Source organism: Athene cunicularia (genome assembly GCF_003259725.1).
Source record: "Athene cunicularia isolate RWA chromosome Z unlocalized genomic scaffold, athCun1 chrZ_part3, whole genome shotgun sequence".
Lineage (NCBI taxonomy): Eukaryota > Metazoa > Chordata > Aves > Strigiformes > Strigidae > Athene > Athene cunicularia.
Genome location: NW_020799144.1, coordinates 9,590,923 through 9,618,622, shown reverse-complemented (window position 1 = coordinate 9,618,622; position 27,700 = coordinate 9,590,923). Strand labels below are relative to the sequence as shown.

The 27,700-nt window shown below is 37.8% G+C and overlaps 1 protein-coding gene across 1 annotated transcript; it reads right to left on the bottom strand.

The window, feature by feature from the left end:
* Window positions 1–519: 519 nt before the first annotated feature.
* ZFYVE16 (zinc finger FYVE-type containing 16) lies at window positions 520–25,254 on the bottom strand. The gene is made up of 18 exons (XM_026866708.1): window positions 25,074–25,254; window positions 23,392–23,498; window positions 21,022–23,204; window positions 16,135–16,231; window positions 15,069–15,245; window positions 14,273–14,424; window positions 11,785–12,163; window positions 11,146–11,268; window positions 10,899–11,054; window positions 10,067–10,291; window positions 7,550–7,632; window positions 6,998–7,102; window positions 6,000–6,150; window positions 4,803–4,883; window positions 4,119–4,281; window positions 3,180–3,285; window positions 2,623–2,787; window positions 520–1,756 (listed from the first exon to the last, which is right to left on the bottom strand). Exons 2-18 carry the CDS (start codon window positions 23,459–23,461, stop codon window positions 1,595–1,597), a joined length of 4,578 nt encoding a protein of 1,525 aa, XP_026722509.1. The 5' UTR covers window positions 23,462–23,498; window positions 25,074–25,254; the 3' UTR covers window positions 520–1,594.
* Window positions 25,255–27,700: the final 2,446 nt, after the last annotated feature.

The following is a 27,700-nucleotide window of genomic DNA, read 5'->3' as shown; positions in this document are numbered from 1 at the left end:
TTTACTAATCATTAGTTAGTACAGGACAAGTGGCAAGGGTCAGCCGTTCCTCCGGTTACCCCTACGCTCGGACGGGCAGCGCTGGTTCACCCTCACGGTTCGGAGGAGTGGTGCCACCCCAGCCACAGCCCCTCACTGCTGTTCACCCTGCCGCGGTCGTTTCCTCGAGGGTCCTGTTGCAGCTTATCCCTAAGCAAGAACACAACTGGTTCAGACCGCAGTTGGTGTGATCTTCAGCTCTTCTCCAGAACAGCAGTTTCCCACATCAATTAGCTCAAATGCTGCCTCAGTTTCCTCCAGGGTAAGATCTTGAAGCCTGAATCCTTCTAGAACCAGTATTTTGAAGCACAGGTGATAGCAAAGCAGATTATGTCTAGTTACAAATTGTTTTTGATACAAAAACATAAGATATCCCCTATTAGCATCAAGAAGGCATCAAAGTTTTAATAGTCTCATAGAATTCTACCAGCATTTTTAATGAAAACAAAACAAATCTTGTATATAGCTTGTTTTGGTTCTAAGTGTGACAGTTAACCAAACTGCAATTACGGTTTGCTGAATCTCAGTACAAATCACATGCATCACAAATACATAAATAGATCTTAATGACCCAATATCAAAAATACATACTATACAAGAACCTCAGGTATACTAAAAGTCAACCTGTTCCTGAAAATTCACACTTAATACATCAATTCTCCCTGAAAGTACAGGTGGCTACTAAGAGGTGGCAAAAGCTGCAGACAGGAGCAGAAAAAGATTGCAGAATTCAGACAGACTTATTGCTAAGTGTAGATTACATCAAGGGTAATCTGTTTTTTTTAATTAATCCTTGAAAGGTCAAATTGTGTCAGGACTCCCAAACACAATAAAGAAAAAAATCAGCAGTATTTATAAAAATAGCATCCATTTGAGCTTGATAAATCCTTACAAATACAATAATTGGTTACTCTGTAAAAAAACCTAATTCAGAGCCTATGTTCCTGAAGCACCTGTTTAACATCCTGATATTAAGGACTTCAACAACAAAGTCTTCATAAACATACGTGCAGGATTCTTCCTCATGCTGACCATAACCAAGTGTCAGAAGATATGCACTTGTATTTTGGACACACACGAAGTTTGCAGTCAGCTACAGAAGATTGCGTATTTGAATCTCAAATGGCAAGAGAACTGTTTTGTGCCAGCTTCTACTTCAGTGTTTAGCTAATTGCACACAGAAAGCACACGCTGGAGAGATCAGATCTAACCACAGCAATTTTCAGTAACACATTTATCAGAGGTTAAGAGGCAAGATAATATGGCTTAAAGTTACACTACATATAGTAAATGCTACAACTGTGTAAAGAGGTAACAAAACCTGCCCTCTCCTGCATCTGTATTAAGTGTAAATTTTCAGAACTTTAGGAAACATTACAAACTACAATTCTTTCATAGTAAAGTAACCAGAGGGGATTTGAGGGTTTTAGAAAACAGTTTGAAAAATCTATTAAAACATAATAGGTTTAGAAACTTTAACATTTTTAGTGTCTGTAGCATTATAACTTTGGTGTTCAGATCTAGCAAATCAGTATATTGCTTGTCATCAGCCTCATCAAAACAGATGTTCTATAATAAAAAATATTAATTCCATTTTGAATGGTAGACTTGTGGGATCTGACATCCCACCATCAATCACAGGAATGAGAGCACTGTCCAGTTCATTCAGGTAGTTCTGTGAAAGAAGGCAACCTCCAGATCCAGCTAAGTACTCAACCTAGGAGGAAAAAATATTAACATTGTATTAACACTTTTTGTATTAACAAGACAACACAGAAGTGTAGCATCTTGGTAAAATAATATTTCAGCTAGCATGAAATGACAACATTCAAACACTGGCAACGGGATGGGTTTTGAATTCAATCATCACCTATAAGGCTTGCCATTAAGAAGCATGCAACAGTCCTCTTGGGTTTACAGGGACACCCATCCTCTTCAGTCTCATGTCCAAGAGTGATCTGACTATATATCGTAGTAACACAGTTACTGTTAGATTAATTTCAAAATATACTACTGGAAACTGGATTTTCAGGACTGCATTTTCAGCTTCTCTCAAAAATGTAAAGTATAACACAGAACACCTTCAGAGGCAAGGAACTAAACTGACAGTTTTGTCATCTTTTGCAGGGCATCACATGCTAGATAGTCTTGCCTTTCCACTCTTCCATCCTCAGCTGGGCAGTCTGCTATACAGACTTTGGTGCAAATATCCCTTACTGAACTACATTAGGGAGCAAAACCAGCGCAAAACTACATACTTCAAGAAAAGCATCAGAAAATTAGCTCTACAGTTCTCTGAACTGACTCACCTTGGAGGCAGATGAGTGCCAGAGAGAGTTAGAGCTAGGGAAGGACTGACAGCTTACTGCAAGCAGCTATTAGGGAACTGGACAGAATAAAGAAACAGGACTATTCCCTTCAAGAAAAATTAGTCATTAAGACAGCTTCCTCATGAAATTTCATCCTCAGACTGGATCTGGGGTAGGGCAAAAAACTAAAACCATTCAGAACGAGATCCAGGGTCTTTAGAAGAACAAGGTTTCAGTTGAAATGGAGCGTCTGCAATAAAAGCTGAAAGATTACCATATCTGAGTCAATAGAAACTCTTAGGCCTATCTTATTCATTCCATTATTTTTCAAGGTTTTAAGGTGTGGGCAAAGAGCAGTACTGCAGGCAATAGCAATCTCTTTAGCAAACTGGTGAGGAACAGGACTGGATAGTTCATGGTCCTTCAGAAAATAGTATACCTGAAATTACAGAAAGGATAAGTAGTCAGCAGCCTGGTTTTATTACAAAGTAAGGAAAAGAGTAAGTCAGTTACATATAAATGTGAACAGAGCAAACTATAATGCTTGTTTGCCAGTGAAGTGTTCTAATATTTTGTCTATTCAATCAAAATACTTAAGTGACTGGGAATATCTGGATTATTGATTTATAGATTTATAAAAGACTTTTTCAGAGAACAAGACCAGAAACATACGTAAACTTACCAAAGAGCTATGGAGAACATTCTGCCTATCAACAGGGCTACACATCAAATAAATTAGTTCCTTTAGTAGTATAATTCAGTGTGATCACTTTATCACTTAACTATTCTAAAACATAGCAAAAAGGCTCAAGAACAATGTAATTTACTAACTTCGGTACACTTCATTACTTTTGCCTCTCTTTCGAAGTCTCTGCTTTGTAGTACTTTTTCACTCTGAGTTCCTTCCATTGATTTTCCATCAACTGGGCTTACAATTCTATGGATGATAATAGTATGGTTAATTATTAAAACAACATTTAATGATTTAGATTGAATAAACTTGTATGGAATAATGTTTAGCCATCCTTAAAGTCTCTTTAAACAGGTTTACAACAAAATGTAATACAAGACTTGCATTGTGAAAATATAGATGATGCAAAAAGAAATATCCTAAATAGGGAACAGACAACACCTAATAAAAACCTGATCTTACAGGTTTAAGAAGCTATAAGCCATCTCAGGTAAAGCACTATTTGTTCTAATTGGTCAGAGAAGCCACAGAAAAAGGCATAACAAGTCAAACCCATGGCCTGAGAAACAACTTAAGATGAGACAAGTTTTGAGTTGGTGATGTATAATTAAAATTTGAAGCTACATTTGAAATAAGAATTCAAATCACATCCAGTAAGTATGTCTTGCATCTCATTCTGCTTTGCTGAATGCTGGCGTTCCTGCAGGGAATGGCCAAGGGCAGTACTATGCACTTCCAAGCCCCCCAACGAGCAAGGGAGCTTAAAGTGGTTAATTGCATCCTCCCACAAACCAATTACTGATAGAGGACTTTCAAATGAAACTGAGGGTTCACACACTTTTCCTGTCAACTTCTCGAACAGAAAAAAACAGTATTAAATTTTGGTGAACTACAGGCCAAATTGTTCTGTTAGTGACATCTAGAGGACTGCAGGCAGTTTACCATTCTATCCCATTTCAAATTTTAGTATCAAGTACTTGCTTTCAATAAAAATACCTTAATTTCAAGAAATTAAAGATGGTTATTTGAAAATTGTGAACAAGAACTCTTAAGATACTTTGCTTTGGTAATACATTTACCCTTTGTTTGTTTTGTCTTCATTTTCTACCCAGCAAATATCTACATATTCTTTTATGTCTCCTGAATCCGTTTTGCCACAAGTTATTTTAAAGTCCTTCTTGTCTCTTAATGCCTGTCGCAGGCTTTCCATCGTTTCTGGTGTTATTTGTACCATTAGTCCATCTAGAAGAAAACCAGGTAAAATTCCAACTTATCTACAGAAAGAGCAGCACAGCTTTTCAGTAGAATCTTGGCTTAAAGTCTAGCAGGACCAACCCTCTCCTACAGCTCGTTAATAAATGCACATCAAACCGACTCTGTCCCCCAACTACAGCATTAAATGTGACATGGAAGAGGGAGTAATGAAAAGCCTTCTTGTCAATAGAACATCAATCTTAGACTAATCTTAAATTTTTTTTCCATTTATGTGTCTATATATGTATTCATCAATACAGCAATGAAAATAGTTTGATACAGGCAGCCGTAAAGGGCAGACTTGTATTGAATAAAGCAAAAACTTAATGTATTTTAAAACAAGTAAGTGAACTAGCATGTGTTTTTTTTTATACAGCACTTGTTTGCAATAGGTTTTCTACAAAGTTAAAAAAATCTGAAAAATTTAGCTTAATGAGAAATAAAGATCTTGCCTTTTTTTTTTTTTTTTTAAGTTGTCTTAAGAAGAAATTGCATAGGAAAATTCTTACCTTCAACTATACTGGATTTAGCTAAAAATCCTGAAGATGTTTTTAAGGCTCCATTAAACACCACAAAACTTGCACCTGTAACTAGAAAAAGTAGGAACAAAGTGAGTACACCACTTCATACCACTCGAGTTTGTCACCGCTAACATTTAACTTGCACTCCTTTTTAAAAATGCAGGCAAAAAAGGTACTACTATACTGAAAGCGCTAGTAGAAATCTCTTACTGACAGGATGATATGGAGCTTAGCTCTTTAAAGAGAAAATAATTTTTCCTTGGCCAAAAAAACCCAATCAGCTTTAACAACTTCCTTTTTGAGTGCATACAGTATCTTTTTAAGACACTGGCAGCAAAGCCAACACAGGCAAGCCAGAAAAGTTCCATATACAAAAGAAGAGACATAGCTGAAGAAACAGTGATGAGAGGTTTTCTTTTTGAGTTTTTTTTTGTCCTTTAAAACAGTAATGCCATTAAACTTTTCAATTTAATTACAGAAGATATTCCTAAAGTTTAGAACATTTTCAGAGGTGCTAAAAGCAACTGAAAGAAAATATGACAAACAAATTCATAGATTTGTTAATTACACACAGTGCTTCACTTAATAAAGTGCAGAACAACTTTTCAAGCTGGCAGCAGAGACGGTAAGAGTACAGTCCTATCAATCTGGAGTTCCCCTCCAACTAATGGGACTTGTTAAAAAGCACGACTCATCAACCCAGATGCACTGATATGCTGCACAGCTGTCTTTCAGACCTTAAGAGGTACCTCTGCACTATTCTCTGTACAGGTCACTGTAGCAGTTTGCTAGGTGTTTGCAGAGGGACTCACTGTTACCATATTTTCTTACACTCAGTTATTTAGACTATTTGTTTACATATATAAATATATTTCCCAATTCATGCTAATATTAAATTTAGCTTTTGAAATATGTAAAGAATCTGATTATGTCTGAAAGTGTAACCTGTATTATTGCCCTTCTTGAAACAAAGAGAAAAAGTATTAGCCTTCATTTAATTCAGCATTTGGAAAAGGTAGCAAAGTGTTGATATAAACCAGCAACATTTTATTTTTCATTTTGAATGCTAACTTTTTATCTAAACAATTTACTGGGAATACACATTTTCCTTTCAGCCTAAAAGTGAACTTACATTTCCCCTCTAGAAATGTAATTTTTCTCCACAAGCCAAACTACACAGTTTACCTTTCCTAGGATGTCCAGTAGCACTGATTGCTTGCGTGTGATAGAGGCCATGATTATTCTGCACACACACTAAGTGAGAATCTGCTTCAGTATTAAAACTTGCTCCAATACTAATCACATGTTCATTAGAAGAGTTTATCACCTTCATTACCTGTCAATACAAAATTTGTCATTAAACTGTCAAATCTCACTTCGCAGTACTCATTTTAAATAGAAGACGACATTAGAAAAATCCAGCTCTCAAAAAAAATGCCAAGAATTATTCTCTTACTTAATTCCAGAGATTTTGAACAACAGTTTGCCATGACTAGCTGGAGGAACATTAAGCATGATGAAAAATACTACTTGAGTTGAAAGGAATGAGTAAGTCTGAGTACCGCTCAGATGAGTTATACAGAATGTATCAGCTGGAGGGATTTTGTTGGCCTTAAGGCTAAAATATTCATTAAGTCTCATGCAATTTACTATTCAGGGTTGGGATTTGTTTTTTTTAAAGCTGAAGTAAGCAAACTATAATAAAAACTACACTGGCAAGAAAGCTTTTAAAAAGCAAAACACCATCATCAGGAGATGTGTAAGAGATAATCCTCAAAAAATATGTGCTAAAAGATTCTGAAGAAACTGCTGATTTTTCAGCATTTAACAGTTATCCTAAAGCTCAACTTTTCACTCATCATTATCCACTTTTCAACACGTTCACAGGAAGAAGGAATTGTGTGCTCCCCCTGACCCCATCACATGCTTACATTAGTTTAAAGTTCAGAGAGTCTACTGTACAGCAAATGGCAAGTAATCTAGAAAGCTGCTATCAAGTGGGGACTTCACTTCCGGAACTGCCTGAAATCTGACTACGGAATAAAAATATTACAACTTTTAAGAACCACCCTTACCCCCCCCCCCCAAAGAGCTCATGTTAAAAGATCTGACTGGTATTATATGAAAAATAAAGACTAAAGCAGTTTGGATTAGGAAGCTAAACAGCATAGTTTTTTACTCACCTCATTATACTTCCTTAGGGGTATTTTAATACAACTTCTACCCATTTCCACATGAACAAACAGGTTGTCTATGGTATGCAAAGTATACTGATAATTTCTAAGGTCCTATAACAGACAAAGCTTTCATGTTAGCAGACAATTAAAAGTACTCTACATACATCTCTAAGACTTCTAAAGAGTAATGACATTAAGGGTGGTGAAAGACTTGGTGATCACTTTTTTTCTGACTGATCTATGCAAAGGGTACTTCAGTGAATGTAACAACAAATTTATAGCACTGACAAGGTAGCTCTATTTACCAGTGGGTTATGTAGAATATGACTATTTTATGCACATTAGGATCTTATAGTGTATCAGATAACAAAAATGCCCCTCTGATAGAAAAGCAAAGCATGGAAGACACTATGTAAATTTGTTCAGGTATGAAAAACAAAAATACTAGCCCTTTACCTCTGTCAAAAATAACTCTGCTCTCAAGAATGAGAGTTCTGAGGATATTTTACATAATCTAAATTATGTAAATACAGCAAAGAGAATAAAACATTTACTCACAACAAGTAAATTCATAATTGTGTGCCCGATCTCTCTGAAGAGTGGCTTCCGATGCCTGAAACTTACTATAGGAGTTGGATATGCTAGGTTCAAGGAAGAAGAAAGAAAAGGTCATGTTTGCCTATCAACAACTATAAACTTGCTAATCCAAGTGTTATTTTCAATATCTGATCAGCCAAAGGAACCGATTCTCTGTCACAGACGGTCCTTCAGCCCAATGTATGGTTTTGCCACCCACGGTTAAACCTAGTGCAATGTCACTGCATGGAGCTGCTCTCCTAGTGGCAGTAATTTTGTGGTAGAGACTTGTTGCTGCTTTTGTATGCTTTGTCAGATATGTTTCTTGCAAAATGTGATCTGAATGAAAACATCCTAGGTTCAGTCCCTGGGTCACCAGCTGTGCGAGGGGTTGCAAGGCTTCATAGTTGCTTGAATAAGAATACCACACAGGTTAACATCTGCTTCTGTGTTAATGTTATAATACAAAGTGAAGTACCATTTAGTATTGATAAGCAAGAAGAGTGAGTGAGGACATTCATACAAAGTAATGTGCTTTCAAGTCCCATGGCTGCAATGGGAAACACATGCAGATGGGAACTAGGGAAGGCAATGAGATGCAGGAGATGATAGTAAGAAGCTATTTGAAAACAAAACAAGTAGCAGAGAAAACTCTGGATTGTGAGGTCGAAAATGCAAAATTGGTAAAAAAAAAAAACCCAGAACCAGACAAGTAGTTTGTAAGACAAAGAATGACAAAAACTACCACCCTTGTCAACATTCAGACAGAAGCCTGGACAGTAGAAATTTGCTATTGACTCACAAATTCCATAAACAAGCAAGTGATACCTATGTATAGACTTGAAGCTTCTAGAATGGTGGGCTTATTTATCAAAACCACATTCAGGTCAACAAAGTTGCGTATGACACTATTTTGAAATCCATGCCACTTGAGTAACTGCTGCATGCTGCACGTTATCTAAATGCCTCCTCTCTAGATGACAGAATCATAGAACAGTTCGTGTTGGAAGGCACCTTAAAGATCATCTAGTTCCAACCCCCCCACCATGGGCAGGGCCACCTTCCACCAGCCCAGGTTGCCCAAAGACCCGTCCAACCTGGCCTTGAACCCTTCCAGGGAGGGGGCAGCCACAACTTCTCCAGGAAACCTGTGCCAGGGCCTCACAGGGAAGATTTTCTTCCTTTCATCTAAAGTAAATCTGCTTTCTTTCATCTGAAAACTGTTACCTCTTATTCTATCCCTACACCCCCCGATCAAGAGTCCCTCCCCTGCTTTCCTGTAGCCCTTTTAAATCCTGGGAAGCTGCTCTAAGGTCTCTCCGGAGCCTTCTGTTCTCCAGCTGAACCCCGCAACTCTCTCAGCCTGTCCTCACAGGGGGTGCTCCAACCCCCTGAGCATCTTTGTGGCCTCGTCTGGCCCTGCTCAAGCAGATCTGTGTCCTTCTGATGTTGGTGCCCCCAGAGCTGGACCCAGCACTGCAGTGGGGTCTCACAAGAGCAGAAATACAGGGGGAGAATCCCCCCCTGCCCCGCTGCCCACACTGCTCTGGGTGCAGCCCAGGACACTGTTGGCTTTCTGGGCTGTGAGCACATGTTGCTGGCTCATAGTCAGTTTTCCATCCACTAGTACCCCCAAGTCCTTCTCCTCAGGGCTGCTCTCCATCCACTCTTTGCCCAGCCTGTATCTGTGCTTGGGACTGCCCCGACCCATGGGCAGGACCTTGCACTTGGCCTTGAACTTCATGAGGTTTGCACAGCCCACCTCTCCAGTGTGTCCAAGTCCCTCTGGATGGCTTAAACAGCAGTGCAACAGGAAACAAAACGGCACCTATATTGCTACATGAAGTTTCTGCGTTATTCAAGCAAGTATACAACCCACTCTAGAAGGCATTTAGGACAATAACTCCTTTAAGTTCTTGCTCAGGCAAGCTTATCTGTTCTTCAAGGTAATGGAATCTGTGTAAAGACCTTTTGGTGAGCCAGGAGCAGAGCCAATGCAAATCTAGTTAGGAGAGCAGAAAATACATCAGCCTGCAACAGACTGTGGAAAGTAATTCAGACATGGAGGTTGTGTCACTGCACAACCTGTGGCGGTGCACATTTACAGGCTCTCCATCCACCTCACTTTGAAAAAATGCCTCCTGCATTTTTACAGGCTTAAAGATTTCAAATGTTTTAGTAAGTTATCCTTAGAAGTAATGAATACCTTTATCCATTTTATGAAGCAGTAATATTTTGTCAATACAGTAAACTTCAGTAATTTAGTTAAAAAGCCCAATTTGTCAGAGTTGCAAATTGAGCTTGTGAACTTCCCTTCAAACCTTTCTCCTGTGAAAGTCAGAAAAAAGAAAAATAATCAAGGCAGTCTAGCAGCGCAATGTAAATTCCTAAGTGTCTCAATAGGTGGCTTCCCATGTATGAAACTTCTGTCTTACACAAGTGTAATAAAAAATACTGCAAAGATTATTTTAAATATTTTGCTTGTCTAAAAAAACTCACCCCCATATTCTGCTCCCAATCTCAACATTAAACGGATTGGAAAAACTTTCGCCCAGGGTATTTCCAGTTTATGGATGAGAATGCCACAAAGAAAGGGGTTTTCTGGTAGAATCTGATCATCAAGTTTCTGAAGAGTTGGTGAAACAAACAGGAATCCTCCATGCTCTTTGTTACTGAGAAAGTTTTCAGTAAAAGTAATGTTTTCCATGTTTTTTATTAACCTTCCTGTAGAAAGAGTGACAGAGGCTTTATACATCTGGAGAAGTAATACATTAGTGTCAAGAAAACTACTCTATCTAGTGGTCTCCTACAGATTTGTAAGCAAACCGGTATATTTCACATCTTCCTGAAAGTCTGACAGACATCTAATCCAACAGACTAAGCACTCTATATCTACTAACTAAATGAACTTGAACATGGAACAAGGTTCTTCCAAACAAATACCAAAAACCCTGGAGTGGCACAATGTTCTGGCACACACCAATTGATGAAGTTCGATTAACAGGCATCAAATATTATAAACGTGGGTACTGTACTTCTCAAGTGAAGTTCCAGATGTCCTAAACCATAGACTCAAGGACTTACACACAGAATCTCCAACACAACATAACTAAAGAACAGCAAAAAAACCTACAAACAGGATGTTTACAGAAGTATATGAAACCAATTTTTTTTCTTCCTGTTGTTTATTTAGAATCCAAGGCTAACATTGCAAGGTTTTTCAACAGAATTATTAAGATACCTACAAATACTTCAAGAAAAATTATTAATTTCCAGCTTTAAAGATCAGCAAGAAGATATTATGAAGAAGTTAGACATTAAAATTACATACCTTTAGTTGCATCCTTATAGATGTCAATAAATAATCTGAATATTTCATTAGGAAAAATCTCTTCACCTGGCAAACACTGCAATAGAAGGATAATTTCTGCTTGACCCAAACCATGTAGTCCATTTGTTGAGAAGTACCAGCACTTTTCTGAAGAATCTTTAATTAAAAAGAGAGATACCACAGTAATGTTGTTTTACAGTCAGAAAAAATGCTGGATTTAATGGAAAAGAAAATGTGCACTACTTACAAGTAATTAGCTTGACATTTACAAGCAAGTTTGCATTCAGGATAAAAGTTAATGGATTTTGACCTCCTTCCACAAGAAGCAAGGTGACCTGTTGGTGTGATGGATGTTCTGCCACTAGAGGATCTAAATAAATTAGCATCCAATTTAGTTCAACATGTCAGCCAACTATCTAAAACAAATATTACAGATCACAGCATATGAAAGACTGTCCCATCCTCCTAAGAGAGTGGTAATTATTCTCAAGCTTAGAATAGCTACAGATCAATCAATGAATAGTTTACCCTAAGATTCAAGGAACATGTAAAAATAAAGCAGTAACTTGTAACAAAGGTTCAAACTAGGGCTACCATTCATTTGGTAATTACTGACTAATTGTGTATGCTGTCTCCATGTCCATATACTAATACTCTTAGATACCAGCAATAATCACAGTCACTTCTACAATACATTTAAATGATGAAGTATTCTCTTCATAATATATTGATCTTGTCAGTAATTCTTGTTCAACTATCCAACGATCTATTGTGCAGCAAATAAATGAGATTAGAATTGTATTAAAATACAAGTTATATACACACAAGTTTGTATTCAGAATTTTTGGATCAAGTAATTAAATATTAAAATATTCTCAAATTTTACCTTTTCCTTTTCCACCCACTGCAAGCAAAAGCGGTGGCAGTTTATCACCATCAGGAACAAGGCTGATTTCTTTACGAACACAGTTTTCAACACCACATAGTGCTCTGTAACTTGAAGGACTAACAGGCATATCACTTTTAGTTTGATCAACTGAACTGGAACTAGTCTTCTCAGATTCTGCAGCAGGAGAACAGTCTTTGGTTTCCAGAGTTACAGATTTATAACTATGTACCACCTCACTCTGGCCTGAAACAGCCTGCTGTGCATCATCTGAAGAAACAGAAGCATGTAATTCTTCCACTGCTGCAGCAGTATCAGTTTCCTCCTTTGGTTTTGGATTTACATCAGTTAATAAGTCATCTTTCTCTGCGTTTGCAGCCTATGAAGACAAAGGAAAAAAAGTCTATAGTCTTGTCTCGCAACAAGCTAAACTTTCATTACTAGCATTCTAGAAGCAAAAAGAGAAAGAAATCTATCAGAAATACTGAGAATGAATTTATTCTAAACAAGAAAGCCACCAAATCTCTCCTGGATCTTTCTCTTTTTTTTTTTTCCTTTCATCTTTAGGAGTTACATTAGGTGAAGATGCATCATTAACTTATTTGTTTGGTAACACAAAATTCATATTAGAGCACTTCAGTCATTTTAGCATATAACAATCAGATGTAACAAAATCACAATAAACCAAGTACCCCTCCAGGAATCTGTTTAGTATTACTGTTTCCTCATTCATAGATACTGAACATTATCATCACCGTAATTTGCCATCACTGGGATCAGCAGTTCAGTACTGCAAGTGTTACTTCCATTTCTATGCTATGTACTAATATCTGAATCTAGCATTTTACAGTCTGATTAATTTCTATTTTGGAGTCAAACCTATGCTGCTCCCCCAGCAAAATGGATATGACAAACTATGAGCATAGGCACATTAGGATATGGGCCGTCATCAAAAAAAAAAAAAAAAAAAAAAAAAAAAAAAAAAAGAGAGAGAGGTGTTATCTTTCAAGTATGTTAGGTTTGCATCCTGTCTCAGTAGGGAACTCTGTATTGCAACAAGAAAAAAACTCTATTAATATATAGAGTAATATAAAAGAATATATATATTAATTAATATATAGAGTAATATAAAAGAATAGAGTAATAACTCTATTCTTGCCATGGTATGCCATCAGCTTCCACCAAATCCTCTGTTTAGAGAATGCACATGTCAGAAAAATTAAAAACTGATGAATAAAAAAACCCAATACACCAACCCCCAAATTAACATCCCACAGACAAGAAGAGGACTCAACTGTTCTCTTACTGACTTCATCTCTATGAATTTGCTTGCTAGTCTTTCATATCACTTTATACTTTTGACCTTCATAGCATCCTGTGGCAGCATGTTCAGGGTTATGTGTTACTTAGTGAAGTACATCTTTTGCATTAGACCTGCAGTATGGTGGGTTTTTGATCTTCTGAAGTTACATGCAAGAACCAATCAACTAATTGTTTCCTGCTTGCTTTGTCCATGTTGCTTTTAGTTTTAGACATTGCTCATCTTTTGCAAGTGCAAATATCCTATTTTTTTGCCAAAATGTAAGACAGACTATACCTTTTGACAACTGCAACTAACTGGAGTCCTTCCTTGTGCAAATGAGGTCACGTGTACTATTATCCATTCATGTTAAATTACGGCAGATTTACAGGCTATACACCTGGTAACTGTTCAGATCCTCCATATACAAATAATAATGATCTGGTTTGGTTGTTAACTTTACTAAATTAGTTTTAAAAACTCTTGAATGCTGTTAGAATCATAGAATTTATTTTATCACATGAGACACACACAGCTATGTTTTATTTTGAAAAGCTGAGGAATCTCTCCAAATCTTTCCACAACAAACTTATACCAACCACACTTTGGACTTTTCTTGTCAAGTACAGCTAGTTCAACACCTACGAATGTGATCTATCATAAAAAAGCCAATCCCCTTCTCAGTTCAGTATTAGTTTACATTAGAAGCTATACATGCATTCTGCTACACCCCGTAATGTAGTATTCTAGGGCATTAAGCAACTTCTGGTTAGTCTAATCCAACAGACAAACTACAGCAAGCCACTGGAAATAAGCCCACACGCTTCTACTATAAGCATGTTGTTTAATGACAGGTTTCAGAACTATGGCTGAGGTTACCTTCATAAAAGTAGTTTATCAAAGGCTGCATAGAAAAAAACCCTTCCTTTGGAAGGCTTTCTGCCCTACAATTTTTAAAGCTCACATACACCCCCCAAAAGAAGCATGGCTTCCTTTTAAGTATGGTGTACCAAATATTTCAATCCAAGGACTTCACAGCCACCTCCCAAAAAATAACCAAATACTTGCTCAGATTCCCAAAGCTGTGAAGCAAAAGTCATATTATAGTATGTAAAGTGGCCTCATCAACAACAAGCAAAGGTATTTCAAGAGGTAATTCATACACCCCCCACACTTCTTAATTCATACCATACACATCTCCGGCGAGTCAGAGTTTACTGGACTTAAGTCCTGTGGTGACCTCTTTGCTCCAGATGAAAGTTTTGTTGTATCTGCCACTTCACCATTTGGCAAAATACCATCTGCAAACCAAACTCTCCTTTGTTCTTTGGGGCATGGTCCTAGGACAGATTAAGAAAACAACACTGACTTCATATTACTGTACTTTCTAATAACTGAAAGGGAACAAAATTAAGCCCCTTCTCCCCCTAAATATATATATAATCTGTTTACTGGAACCAAGCACAAGTCACCAGTGTGACATCAACCACTCACCAGACTAGCAAATACATGCAAAAAAAAAATCTCATACTTGCAGAGGTAGCTGCCATGCTATAGTTAAATATATCAATTCTTATATAAGGAAGGGTACTTTCTCAATCATCCTTCTGTGGTAAGGTAAAAATGAAGTGCCTATCACTGCTAAAAGATGAAATACACTCTAAAAAAGTTAGCTTATAACACTGTTTAAAGGTTTGTTTTCACTGAAGGTCAGATGTTTAATAAAAGTGGAACAAAGACACTACTTAGCCACTAATCATTCGAGAACGGACCCCTACTGCTCCCTAGCATTTCTCTAAACAACTACTTTTTGTTTTTACTCTAAGACTGGCAGACACAATGCAAGCCAGAGATCTCCTAAGGTATATAAAAATGATTAAAGTAATTTCTACACCAGAAAAAGATTTACAATATTCCAAAGAAATCCTGAAAGTGTATACAATATATTATATCTATATTACATACTATACTGTATTTTGCATACCTTCAATACTAGGTTGTTTAAGTACTGAGATAGGTAACAGTGCAGAAGGTGAAGGAGAGCGAGCTCTACCAGATATCTGGGCTTCTTCCAAAGGTGGAACACCAGAAGAACCCTCAGAGGATATACTGGAATTTGGGACAGGACCAGTTGGATTCATCATCCTTACAAATGCCTGTGCTAAAAAGATACAGTTACTTTTTAAGATTTCACAAATGACTAAATTTCATTTGCAGTGCAGCAGTATGGATGGTTTGTCTTTCTTTTTTCAGAAGCAGTACACCATTTGTGAGTTACTTGTGAAAAATAAACACTCAAGCTGTTGTACAGAAGAAAATTTAGATTTATTAACTTTTTACCTGTATATCTGCCTAATATGTTCCCAACATAGAATTAGACCTCCTTGTACATCTTGCTACCATTACAGCGTCTACGCTGAACCATATGATCCCTCTACCTTGGTGCAAATACATGTATCACGTTTATCAAATCATACTCCATTCAGGTGGCATATTAAAAATCTGTTTTCACTTCTACTTGTTACTTGAATATTAATAATTAGGATGTCTCTTTTCTCCTGATGTTTCCATAAGCATCCATGCTTAGCTTTCACTTGAGGTTATCTTATTATTCAGTTACTATAGTATCATTAAGCAACTTGTAAAAACACCAGAACAGAAAGCTACATAAACCAGGCAATTAACATGTGAGAGCAAGCAGGAGTATGGCCTTTAAACACATAGAAGGCTAACTGTGGAGGAAGGATTACTCTTGCTAAACTCCTGCTATGGATGACCTAACAGCATAACTTTATATTTAGTCCTATGGAGTTCAAGCCTAATTTTATTTTTATATAAAAAATAACCAGTTTTTTCTCAAAAGTTTAAAACAAGAACTGAAATCCATCTAAGAGGTACAATTATTCTCTTCCTCCCTCCATCTCAGAAATAGGAAAACATACACCAATTACAGTAGCGAAGGTCCCCAGAAAGAACAAAGATTAAAGAGATGCTAGGTGTCCCTATTGTTTTTTAATGATTACTGTAATTACTAAAAAAACCCTTTTTACCTTTATTAATGTCATCATAACAGCTATTACAGACTCTTGCTTCCTTCTCCATGTATTGAAGTTTGGATTTTCGTTTGCAGCAACTACCACAAAAAACCTGAACCAGAAAAAGATTGAATTAAATATTATAGACAAAATCCCAGTATTTCCTGAATTAAATTTGTATTATTATTTACTCCTTTTACTAAAATAGACTGCATTATATAAAGCATGCATACACATATTTGGAAGAAGGGAAGGAGAAAAGGAGCTTTGGCAAACATATGTTACAATACATTTGTTTGTGGAGATGTGGAAGTATTAGACTAAAAAAGGCTTTTATTAAAAAGGCTTTAACTGCATTCAGCTTTGGGTCCCAAGCAGAGGAAAGACACAGACCTACTGGAGTGGGTCCAGAGGAGGGGTATGAAAATGGTCAGAGGGCTGGAGCACCCCTCCTATGAAGAAAGGCTGAGAGTCGAGATTGTTCAGCCTGAAGGAGGCTCCAGGTAGACCTTTTTGCAGCTTTTCAATATAAAAAGCACACTTTTAAGACACACAGAGAGAGACATTCTACCAGGGCCTGTAGTGACAGGACAAGGAGCAACAGTTGTAAACTGAGAGACTGTAGATTTCAATTGCATAGAAAGAAGAAACTTTTTACAGTGGAGGTGGTGAGACACAGGAACAGGTTGCCCAAAGAATCTGTGGATACCTCATCACTGGAAGTGTTCAAGGTCAGGTTGACAGGGCTCTGAGCAATCTGATGTAACAGGAGATGTCCCTGCCTGCAGCAGGAAGGCTGGAGTAGGTGATTTTAAAAGTTCTCTTCCAACCCAAACCATCCTATGATGCTAATGGTTAAGAATTTCAAAAGCTCCTCAATTTGAGCCAAACTATGAAGTCTGCAAAGTCTGCTTCTGATCAGGGGTTCTTTCTATCCCACTCCCCAGAACTGCATCACAACCTACCCATACTGTAAGCTTTTGAAATTTGACAGGTATTTCTGTTGGACCAATCCTCAGATACCTACAAACTAACCTTCCACACAGGAATGTCCACACTACACAGCCAGGCACTCAGCTCTTGCCAATACTCTCTCAGATTCCACTATGAAATAGACCAACACCTAAAATTTCCCTATGTGAGCAGATCTAATCACAGAAGGCCAAGTGCCCACAAAAGAGCTTTTTTTTTTTTTTTTTTTTTTTTTTTTTTTTTAGCTGGAAGCAGCTGGTATACAACTGCACAGCAATTAGAACTCTTCCAAGAAATACACTTGTTTGATTCTAAACCCTCCGCAGCCTCATATTCAAGCCTGTATCTTATCTCTCACAACAAAACCTTCATGGAAAAAAAACCCAATAACCACAATATATACACAAAGAGCAGCAACAAGTAATATTAGAATTATTATCTGGAGTGATGAAAATAATTTCAGGTTGCACCAGCTATTCTCAAATTCTTTCCTAGTTCTGTTAATCCCATACCTATTTTACATTAAGGAACAGTGATAGGAACAAGGACTGAACGCCAGAATTGGGTCACATTTGCTTTACTGCTTTAGTATTATCCCTGAAGATAACTGTTGCAATCTCCCATTAGGATTCCGATAATGGTTAAAATGATCTAGTCTCACACCTGCCAGAAGTCATTCCTTACCCACTGATCTTGCAGCATTGTGCACTGCACCAAGTTTCTCCATACCAACTGTTACCAGTTTGTCATAAAATTCCAAGTTGCCTCTTCTACCTCAGACAACTATCTAACCCAGAGCTCACCCCTTCCCAAGCTATTTACTAATGCTGGCTCAGGAACTATGTTGGGTAAGCAGGCTTCCCAACTCTGTCAGAAAGAATAAGCATAGTTGTCATGTTACTAGTTCCCTTCAGTGAAGTATTTCATGCTGAAGGCTGCTTTGAAAGAACAGAATATGCTCCTCTACTTCAACAGGATATGCATCTTGTCTCTTTTTAGGCACATATAGGGAAAAAAGCGCATCTCTAGACTGAACTATGCCTGCACAATCCCATTCAAAGAATTATGTCTCTAATAAAACATTTTTTTGAAAGAGTTCCCATAAATATCTGGTGCTTTTCACACTTTTCCCTTATGTTCTTTCAATGGTGACTTGCAAATTTTCAGAGTCCCACCACTCTTGTCTATATACAGACTCTGGAGTCAGTATAGGTATGTGGTTTTAAACCCAGCCAGCAGCTCACTCATCCTTCCCTGCCCCAGGAAAAGGGGGAGAGAATTGGAGGAGTAAAGGTAAGGACACTTGTAGGTTAAGATAAAAACAATTTACTAATTGTAATAAAATGAAATTAAAATAATAATGATAATAGAATATACAAGTAATGGACAATGCAATTCCTCACCACCAACCTACCAATGCCCAGTCCATTCCTTGCTAGTGATCCTGGAGGAGAGATGATTCTCAAACTGCAGTCCTGGAAGAGAGCCCCTCAATTCTCAGCCAACCCTCATATATATACACTGAGCATGATGTTATATGATATGGAATATTCCACTGGCTGATTTGGGTCTGGTGCTCTGGCTGTGCTCCCACCCATCTTCTTGCGCACCTGCGCACAGGCAGGACATGGGAAATTGAAAAGTCCTTCAGCTCTTAGCAACAACTAAAAACATCAGTGTCTTATCAACATTGTTCTTATAGTAAATCCCACATTGAATCTAAATACAGCACTAATTCTAGCTACTAAGAAGAAAATTATCTCTATCTCAGACAACACCAGGATATGGCCTTTAAAAGAAGCTTCTTCTGAAACCTTGGTCTGACAGAAGCCTTCTACCACTGACCTGGGTTAAATAAGCAAAAAAACCAAAGTGTTCTGCTACTCCTAATTATCTCCAGGAAAATAAAGTGGATTAAGGGGAAATAAAACCCCAAACAGTAGCGACAGAGGAAAAAAAATTAAGCCATTAGAAGTGATCTCCTTTAAGTAGGAAAAGTCACTGTAAAAACAGTAATACTTGATTGGTGCAATACAAGCTCAAAAAAAGAAACTATTCCAATCGCCTCTGCATTAGTGTCACAGGTGATTTACTCAACTGAAAGTGCACATACTCAGTAAAGATGTTAAGAATGTAACTGGTGAAGATTAATTGCTAATCAGTTACATTCCACCATAGGGCTTCAACTTATAGTCAGTACCACTGGGAAAACAGAGGAGGCAGCTTAATCTTAATGCACAGGAGACAAGAGGTGAACACAAGCTAACGGACAAGTAATGTAACAGGGGAAGGAATATGAAAATGAAGCTGCTGAGCAAATAAATTGATTCTGGTTGAGCTAGGAAGAGGAAGGCTACTGCAACAACAGACAAATACCCAAATAAAGAAACTGCAAAGTTGTTTGGCCTTACAAGTGCTGCAGATGGGAGGGAAAGCAGTGACCACGAACGTCCCACTTCCTTCCAGCATGAAACCAGAATTCACAAGTGTTGCCACTTTCATTAATAAAAAAAGCTGTAGGACTACATGAAAACTATACAACTGTCTTTCAGTATAGTACACAGAGGACAACTGTGAATTCCTACCAGTTTATCCTTATGGCCATGTGGTTGAAAACAACAACCCACAACAGGTCCACAAGGACTGTTTCATTTGTTTTTAAGACAAAGTTTTACAGGGCAGAAAGTTAAGCTATTGCATATTCAGAAAAGTTATGACACTTACAACTGCAGAGCACTCCAGTATCTGTAAGTTTAATAACTTTATTGCCTTCACTTGTTCTCCCAGTGAAGATGCTTTGTGATGCTCACTCTAATTACACCCTTCGGCCAAAAAACCCTCTGTTAACACACAAGATTAGCAACACCAACAGCTGATGGCTGTAAACAGAACTGTGTAGTGAAGGGTGCTTTTATCCTCACTTCTAGACAAGGTGCAAGAAATTTCAGTGAATGTAAACAGGAACTTGAAGTCAGTCAGGCTTACAACTAAAATGAAACCCACTCAGAACTGTGTACAAACTTCAACAGAATATTCTACCAAATGACTAAGTTTGATGACTTCTAGGTTGTCACAGTGAGTTCTTCACTTTCTCGGCAACCAAATTCAGACCCACATTTTAGTTCACGATTAGTGCAGTGGAAGTAAAAAGTACTATGCTTTGAATACACAGTGCCAGAAGAGCACCCTGAGAGATCACCAAGCGTAAGCCACAGCAGCTCACAAGGGAATTCTGGATTTAGAATAAACTTTCATTATTTACTCACTGTAGAAGACTACATGCTGAAAAAAGTTCTACAGATTACTTGCTCAGTTGGTGAGTACCTTTTGCCTCACAAAAGTAGCATAGTTTTCCCCTGAGATGAATCCCCTGGAAAATTATACATCTAAATACACAGAAGGACAGATTTAGACTATAAATTCTTTGCATTGGTACTGCTCTTACAGCTCCTGAAAGAATGCAATCCTTACAGATTCATGGACAGTGTTTTACAGTTAGTATAACCACTTACCTGAACTCCAACCATCATCACCTCATTTTTTTTTTTAAAGTTTAAATACCTAAGCTTAACTTAAAAGCTGAGTAAAGAGCTGATTCGCTATGACTATTATGAAGTAATCCACTGTCTCATCTTTCTAGGTCTATGCAAAATAGACGACTAGCCTGTGCTGGAAAATAAAGTATGAACATTCTCTGTACTTCCCTTTAATTACTTTCACAAAAAAAGGCCACACATTTCTTAATTAATATCAGTCTTTTCCCACAGTCTGCTTCTATGAAGGAAAAGTAAAATTAATTTTTTAAAAAATAAAATACTTTGAGCCTAGAAAAAAACTCTTGTCAGTATTCTTTCCCTTCTGTATTTTGGTTATCCTTGAATTAGAATTCATTTACTTTTAATATCACAGGACTCTTCTCCAATAACTTACCTTTCCACATGCACGACAGTGGTGTCGTCTTTTTGTAAATGTGAACTTGACTTGGCAGTTCATGCAGTTGGGTGCCTCTGAATCAGGAACCCACAACGGTTGTTTCCATGACAGAGTTGCAGGTATTTTAAGTGGTTCTGTGTTTTCAGATGTCTCGTTTCTTCCAGCTTCAGAGCTGCTTTCCTCAGAGTGTGCAGGGTCAAAATTTTTACCAGCATTTATGTTGGTGCGTGAGGGGGGAGTTTCTGGGGTAACTGAACTGGCCTTCTGAATTTCTTTCTCAAGTTCATCTGTTCTATTCAGTTGTCTCTGACCAACAGCTCCTTGGGAAAGGCCAAGCAACTGCTTTGGTCTTGCACCTTCAGTACAAACATTAAGAACTAGTGCTTCACTAACACTCCCAGTAATGTCCTCAATATGAGACATACTCTCTTCTGTTGAAGATTCCGATTCATTGGCAGTAAGAGATGCTTTAAGATTACTATTAATGCTCATTATCTCCTCCAGTTTTGCTTGCATATGTTCCTCAGTAACCCCTGTGAAATCTAGGTTGTTCACACTTGTTAAATTCCCTTCATCTGTATCAGCTTCCATTAAGTTACCATCACTGTCTGAAGACTTCAACACATTGGACTGAAGACTTTGTCCATACAAGAAATCATCAAGCTCAGCATCAGTTATCAGAGTATCACTTTTAAAAACATTCTCCTCAACAGTAAAGTCAGTCATAACTGGGCTCATACTTTCATTGTAATAAGAATCTATATCAACACCATATGGCTCAGCTTCATATTCTAAAAAAGCAGAAGCAAAAGCTTTGACTTGCTGAGAATCACTGTCATTAGTTATATTCTCAATATCATACTTCTCTCCATCTGTACTTTTCTCCACAATACTTCCACTGATTTTAGCTATATATTCTTCCTGTTCATGCAAGTCAGTGTTTTCCCATGACTCCCTATCAGAGAGATCAGTTTTAGACTTTCCAGCATGAAGAGTTAATGTATCACTAATAACCTCTGCCATTTCATTTTGAGGTAGAGGATTAACTTTTTCTTCCATTACAACTAATGAACCACATATAGATACAGGAAGTGAAAGACATGACAGTGAAGTCTGGACATCCCCAACAGAAATACACGAAGTTGAAACACTCTTTAGTATTTCATTGCTAGTAAGTTCTACACTAACTACATTCTCTTCCGTGATTTTCTTTTCCAATTCCACTTTAGCTCCTGTTTGACATGAGGACTCTGGGTAAACACCATTTTCAGATAATGTTGCATGGCTTTTGTGCAACTGAGGCTTCTGTGGCAGTTCTGAAGGCATGGATTCAACATCACACTCATCTTCTAAGTCTACCTTTCCTGTGGCATTTCTTCCACACATCTCTTCGCTTACTGCAGAGTGTACACTTGTATCTTGTGGTACACAAGGCAATTTTTCGTATGCTTTCTCATCTTTGGGACTGTACGCATTCAAATTCTGTGACGTTACAGGGACATGTGCAGTATTAAGGGAAGCAGTTTGTTCAAGCTGACCAAATACTTCACTGCACTTTACAGATTCTGTCCTGTGTTGATCATCACATGAATGTGAGATCTTTGCTGTAGCATAACTGTGTGATTTTAAAGCTAAATAATTAATCTCCTCTGTTTTAAGATGTCCTGAATCTTGTAGCATCAATTTCCCATCACTCTGCTCTGTACTTGAAACATCACTACAGCCAGCTGATGACATACAAGTAGGAACAGGTACACAAGATACGCCATAGCCAGTCAAACCTTCACTGTACTGGAAATCATCTGGCTGCAACTTTTGAGTATCTTCATGAGGAGCCACTGAATGGATTAAGTTACCTGTGTCATTAACAAGATCACACACAGGTATACTACACCTTCCTGGGTTTGAAGCCTGAATTTCATTTAAGGAACCACTATCCACAGTGGACAAAAGATCAGGTCCAGCAACACTCTTCTCATTTTGTGGTGAATAACTTGGAAGCACTTCACTTGTTCCAATGTGGCTGGCTAGAGAGATCTCTTCTGATGAAGTACAACTGTTAGCACCCTCTTGCAGTTTTGGTGTTGGGTATACATGTTGTAAGCAATCCAGAACTGAAGAAAGTGAATGGTGTTTTGAGTCATATGGATTTCGAGGTGTTCTGTAGCAGTCGCATTCATCTGTTTTAAGCAGAAAGAGATCAAAAGCAAAGTTTGTAAAACTCCTCACTTTCCATAGTGCACTCCATCTAAATTCTATCTATTCATCAATACAAGCTTTTATTTAGCATGTTATTTTCAAATCCCACAGTAGCAGTCATTTGACGAATATTATTATGCTGCAGGACAAGGCAGTGCTGGAACTAACCTGCATTCTGTTCAAATTCATCAAGTAGCTTGTCCAAGTCACAGACTGCTGCTTTAAAGTAACTGTCCATTATAGTTAATTCTAGTGAAACTTTAGCCTCCTTAAACCTAAAAAGAAAAATAGTGTTTCATTAACATCATTTTGCTATTTACAAAGTCAAACTGTTATTATTAGAAGACAACTGCTGTGAAGTATTTTTTCTCTTTAAAAAAACTTTCTTCTCTCTCCATGTAAATAAAATTTAAGTACAAACAGGACTGCAGACTGCCAACCACTACATGCTCTGAATACACTTTGCAGTATACTCAGTATACTATGTACAGTATGCTCAAAAATTCACCTTAAATCAGGAGATTGAAGTTGCCTTATTGAAGCCAAATGCATCAGAAAGCACATACTATGGCACATACTATAGATATATTTATTAAAACCAGAAGGGATACTAATACCTTCTAGCCTGACCCCCTATACATTTTACATCATGGAGTTCACAGACAAAAAAATAAAATGGGCTGTCATTACCCTTGCAACACAAATGAACTGTTTAAATAAATGATGCCTACATAATCCCAGATATTTCATGCTTTAAACTGTAGTAGGAAGCACAAAAAGTATCCTTCTGTTGGAGAAAGTACCAGCAAGAAAAAAAAAGCCTCCTTTAGGAGTTCAAACTCCACAATCAGTTCAACACTGAGCATGTGAACAACGGTTAAAAGAAACAATATTCTCTTAGTTCCCAAGCTCTCCAACCAGTTAACCTCAATTTAATTTCAGCCATGACCAAATGTTTCAGATAAGACTAAATATGGGCTAGAACATTAAATCAGGACTGTAAAGCAGGTAGCCAGCTGAAGCACTGAAGTACAACACAGTCATCTTAACGCAGATCTGCAATGTGTTTAAGCAGGTTGAGGTCAGTACTCCTCCCTCACAATGATCAATGAGCTGCCTTTAAATCCTCCTCTTAGACCTTCCTCGAAGGCCAGGAGAAAAAACAGCATGGTAATTAAGCTCAACATCTGTTGTGGTTTAACCACAGCCAGCAGCTAAGCACCATGTAGCCACTTGCTAACTCCCCCCCTCCCAGTGGAATGGGAAGGAGAGATGGGAAAAAACAAAAAAGTAAAACTCACAGGTTGAGACAAGAACAGTTTAATAACTAAAATAAAATAATAACAATAGTAATAAAATACAATAATAGCAGTAATGAAAGGAAGATAACAAAAAGAAGAGAAATAAAATACAAGAAAAGTCAAGCAATGCACAATACAACTGCTGACTACCTGCTGACCAATGCCTGAGCATGGACACACTCCCCCCCACTAGCCAACTCCCCCCAGTTTCTATACTGGGCATGGCATCCTATGGTATGGAATATCCCTTTGGCTAGTTCGGGCCAGATGTCCTGGCCACGCTCCCTGCCACTTTTCTTGTGTACCTCCTCACTGGCAGAGCATGAGAAACTGAGAAACCCTTAACCTAGGTGAAGCACTATTCAGCAACAACTAAAATATCTGTCTTATCAACACAATTCTCACACTAAATCCAAAGCAGAGCACTGTATCCCAGCCAAAACCAGGACAATCTCTGTTTCTACTTGAACACAAAAACCATTAACTCATTAACTTTCTCTAAGACCCAAACAAAACTATTTTTTAAAAAGAATCTTTTTGGAGACTTAACAACTCAGGGAGCTATTTATTAATCCCTATTGCAAAACATCCCATTTCATTTGTTTAATGATGATTTCCAGCCACTCAGTGTTATGCCTTCTCAGTTACTCTGAAGTGCTTTCTAATTCCACATCTTTTTCATGTCTGAACACCCATGTTGTGCAATTACCTGAAACATATAACCAAGATGTTATTTACACTTCCCTTAAGTAAACTGAGGGGACTTGGATCCCTTTAGTCTAATGCCTAGAAACTACACCTGTGGAGGCTCGTCTAGTTTTTCTTCTACTGTTATCAGTTCATTTAGTCTCTGCACTGTCTGACTTCACACCCTACTCAATTCAATGTACTCTGACCACCTAGTACTGTCTCTTCTCAAAGATTAGAGCCCAAAGAAATACTTAAATCCTCTCATATCACTTACGCCACACTGCAGCTACAGATCTGGGTTCTATGCCTTATTTAGCCCACTAAAGTTTCCTCTCACTGAATTGCTCAGATCAGATGCATTCACTTACTACCACATTACCACCGCATGCGACAAGAATACTTTATAGTTCAAATAGGGACTTGCAAAGCCCCAAAAAGTTGAAACAAATGGTATGCACCATAACTTAATGCAGCATGTTGTGCCCATATATAAGCAAAACTAAACCATTTGAATATACCACTGTATTGATATCCACAGCCATGAACTGGCCACTCCAATAGTCTTCGGCATGCTGCGCTGTAAGTCAAGTCTCATACAGCCATCTCATGAGCAAACAGCAGCAAGTACATACTTAACACCATTTCTCCTATGCTCATTTGAATATAGTTCTTTCTTGCAACAATAAACTCACTTCCCAATCTCCTGGCAAGTGGAGATTACAACTTGAAATGGAAGTTATTTCAGATAAGAGTCTTACGTGGTTAACAGCTTTTGGCAATTCACTAAGAGACATTAAAAGTATAGATCTCATCCTTAAAGCGTATTTATGGGCAGCAACAAAACTGTCAAAAATTAGTCTATCAGATGATATAAACTAGAAATATTGACAGATTACGAGAAAATAGGATCAAGAAATACATAATGCTGATTTTCACTCTCTGTAGGGATATATTATACAACCTTATCATTCAGGAACAACTTCAAGTTACAACAGCTGTGACCAAAAGGAGCTGTGGTCACAGACCCCTCACCACTCTCCAGCCACAGTTTCCTCAACACTTTGTTTGTACTGGCACCTGAAGTGCTAAGACTTGGACAACCAGCTCAAGCCAGAGTTGACCTATATATGAATCCTGATGAATTTTATAACTGATAACCCTTGTGCTAATAGGTATTATACTAAGTTATAACAAACCACCTATTCTGCTGTAAGAAGTGGAAGTACTGAAGCCTGAGCAACATGCCCTGAGCCAAAGCTGCTAACTCAGTATGTAGTCATTAGTGAAATATGTATGCTCATTAATGGAAGATGTAGCTTAAACACCATTTTAAAACATGTCTATCTGAATACATCTTTATCTTTCTTGTGTGGGGGCAAGACAACAGGGCCATAGAGACAGTTGTCTGGCCTTGTGATGTGATGTGTGATCTTGCTCATAAATCAATTATTAAGCAAGGAAACTCGCTTAGTGTCTCCCTTGAGCCCTGGCCAGGGTCTGGGGGAATCTAATGTGAGATTGAAACCACATGTCTCTGCTTAAAACAAAGGTGCCAGATATTCTGACTTACTGATTTTTGGGTATATAACACTGGACCCACTCACAGCAACTTTGGCAGCCTCACCTACGGGTGGACGCACTGCGTAGGATTTCCCACTTGCCAGGACAGGCTCTCCAAACCCTCGCTGTAACTGACTGTGGGTTGGATGATGGTACAGTATGCAGGTGGTGATGGATCTTTCTTAATCACTATTCTCTCTCTCATGGAGAAATGATTTGATGCATTAAACAAATCGGAAAATACAGGGTAAGTGCACTATTCTGTCTTTTCTTACTGATGTTTTCTGTATTGCTCTATTATTTAGTTATCCCCAGTAAAATACGCCTGCTCTTTTCACTCTGGTGTCTGAGTTTAACTGTTATCCTTAATCAGCAAAACAGCACCCACTCTCAATCTCATCTCACAGGAAGCCAGACCAAAGAGCTACAGTGAGTCATGTATTTTAAAGGGAAAACAAAGTCTTTTTTTTTGTTTGTTTGTTTCTTCACAAAAAAGGTCTCCAAAGTGAAACAAACACTAACCGAGCACAAGGTCCTGGCACAGATTTATAAATCTGGTTGCTTCACTCTTAATTATCTACTGAAAACACTGTTTGCAGAGTTACAGTCCTACATGTTAAGCTCCCAATTTAACACAATCAGAATTGTATTTTTTAAACCACCATAAACTTTTTTTTAAAAAAACCCTTAATTAATAATCAAGGAAACAAATGTCTATCACCAATAAATTAGTCTTAAAGACGGCCTCTGAAATCAACTTTGTTCAGGTATCCCAATGACACCAGAAGCTGTTATAAAAAATTCTTTCACTGTTCAGCAATTACTGTGCTGAATTGAGCTAGTCAGGTCTGTCATTTCCTTAAGACATCTGTCAACTGTACAAGTAAACTACAAGGCCTGACATCTAGAGAAGTGCTGGGGTGCTC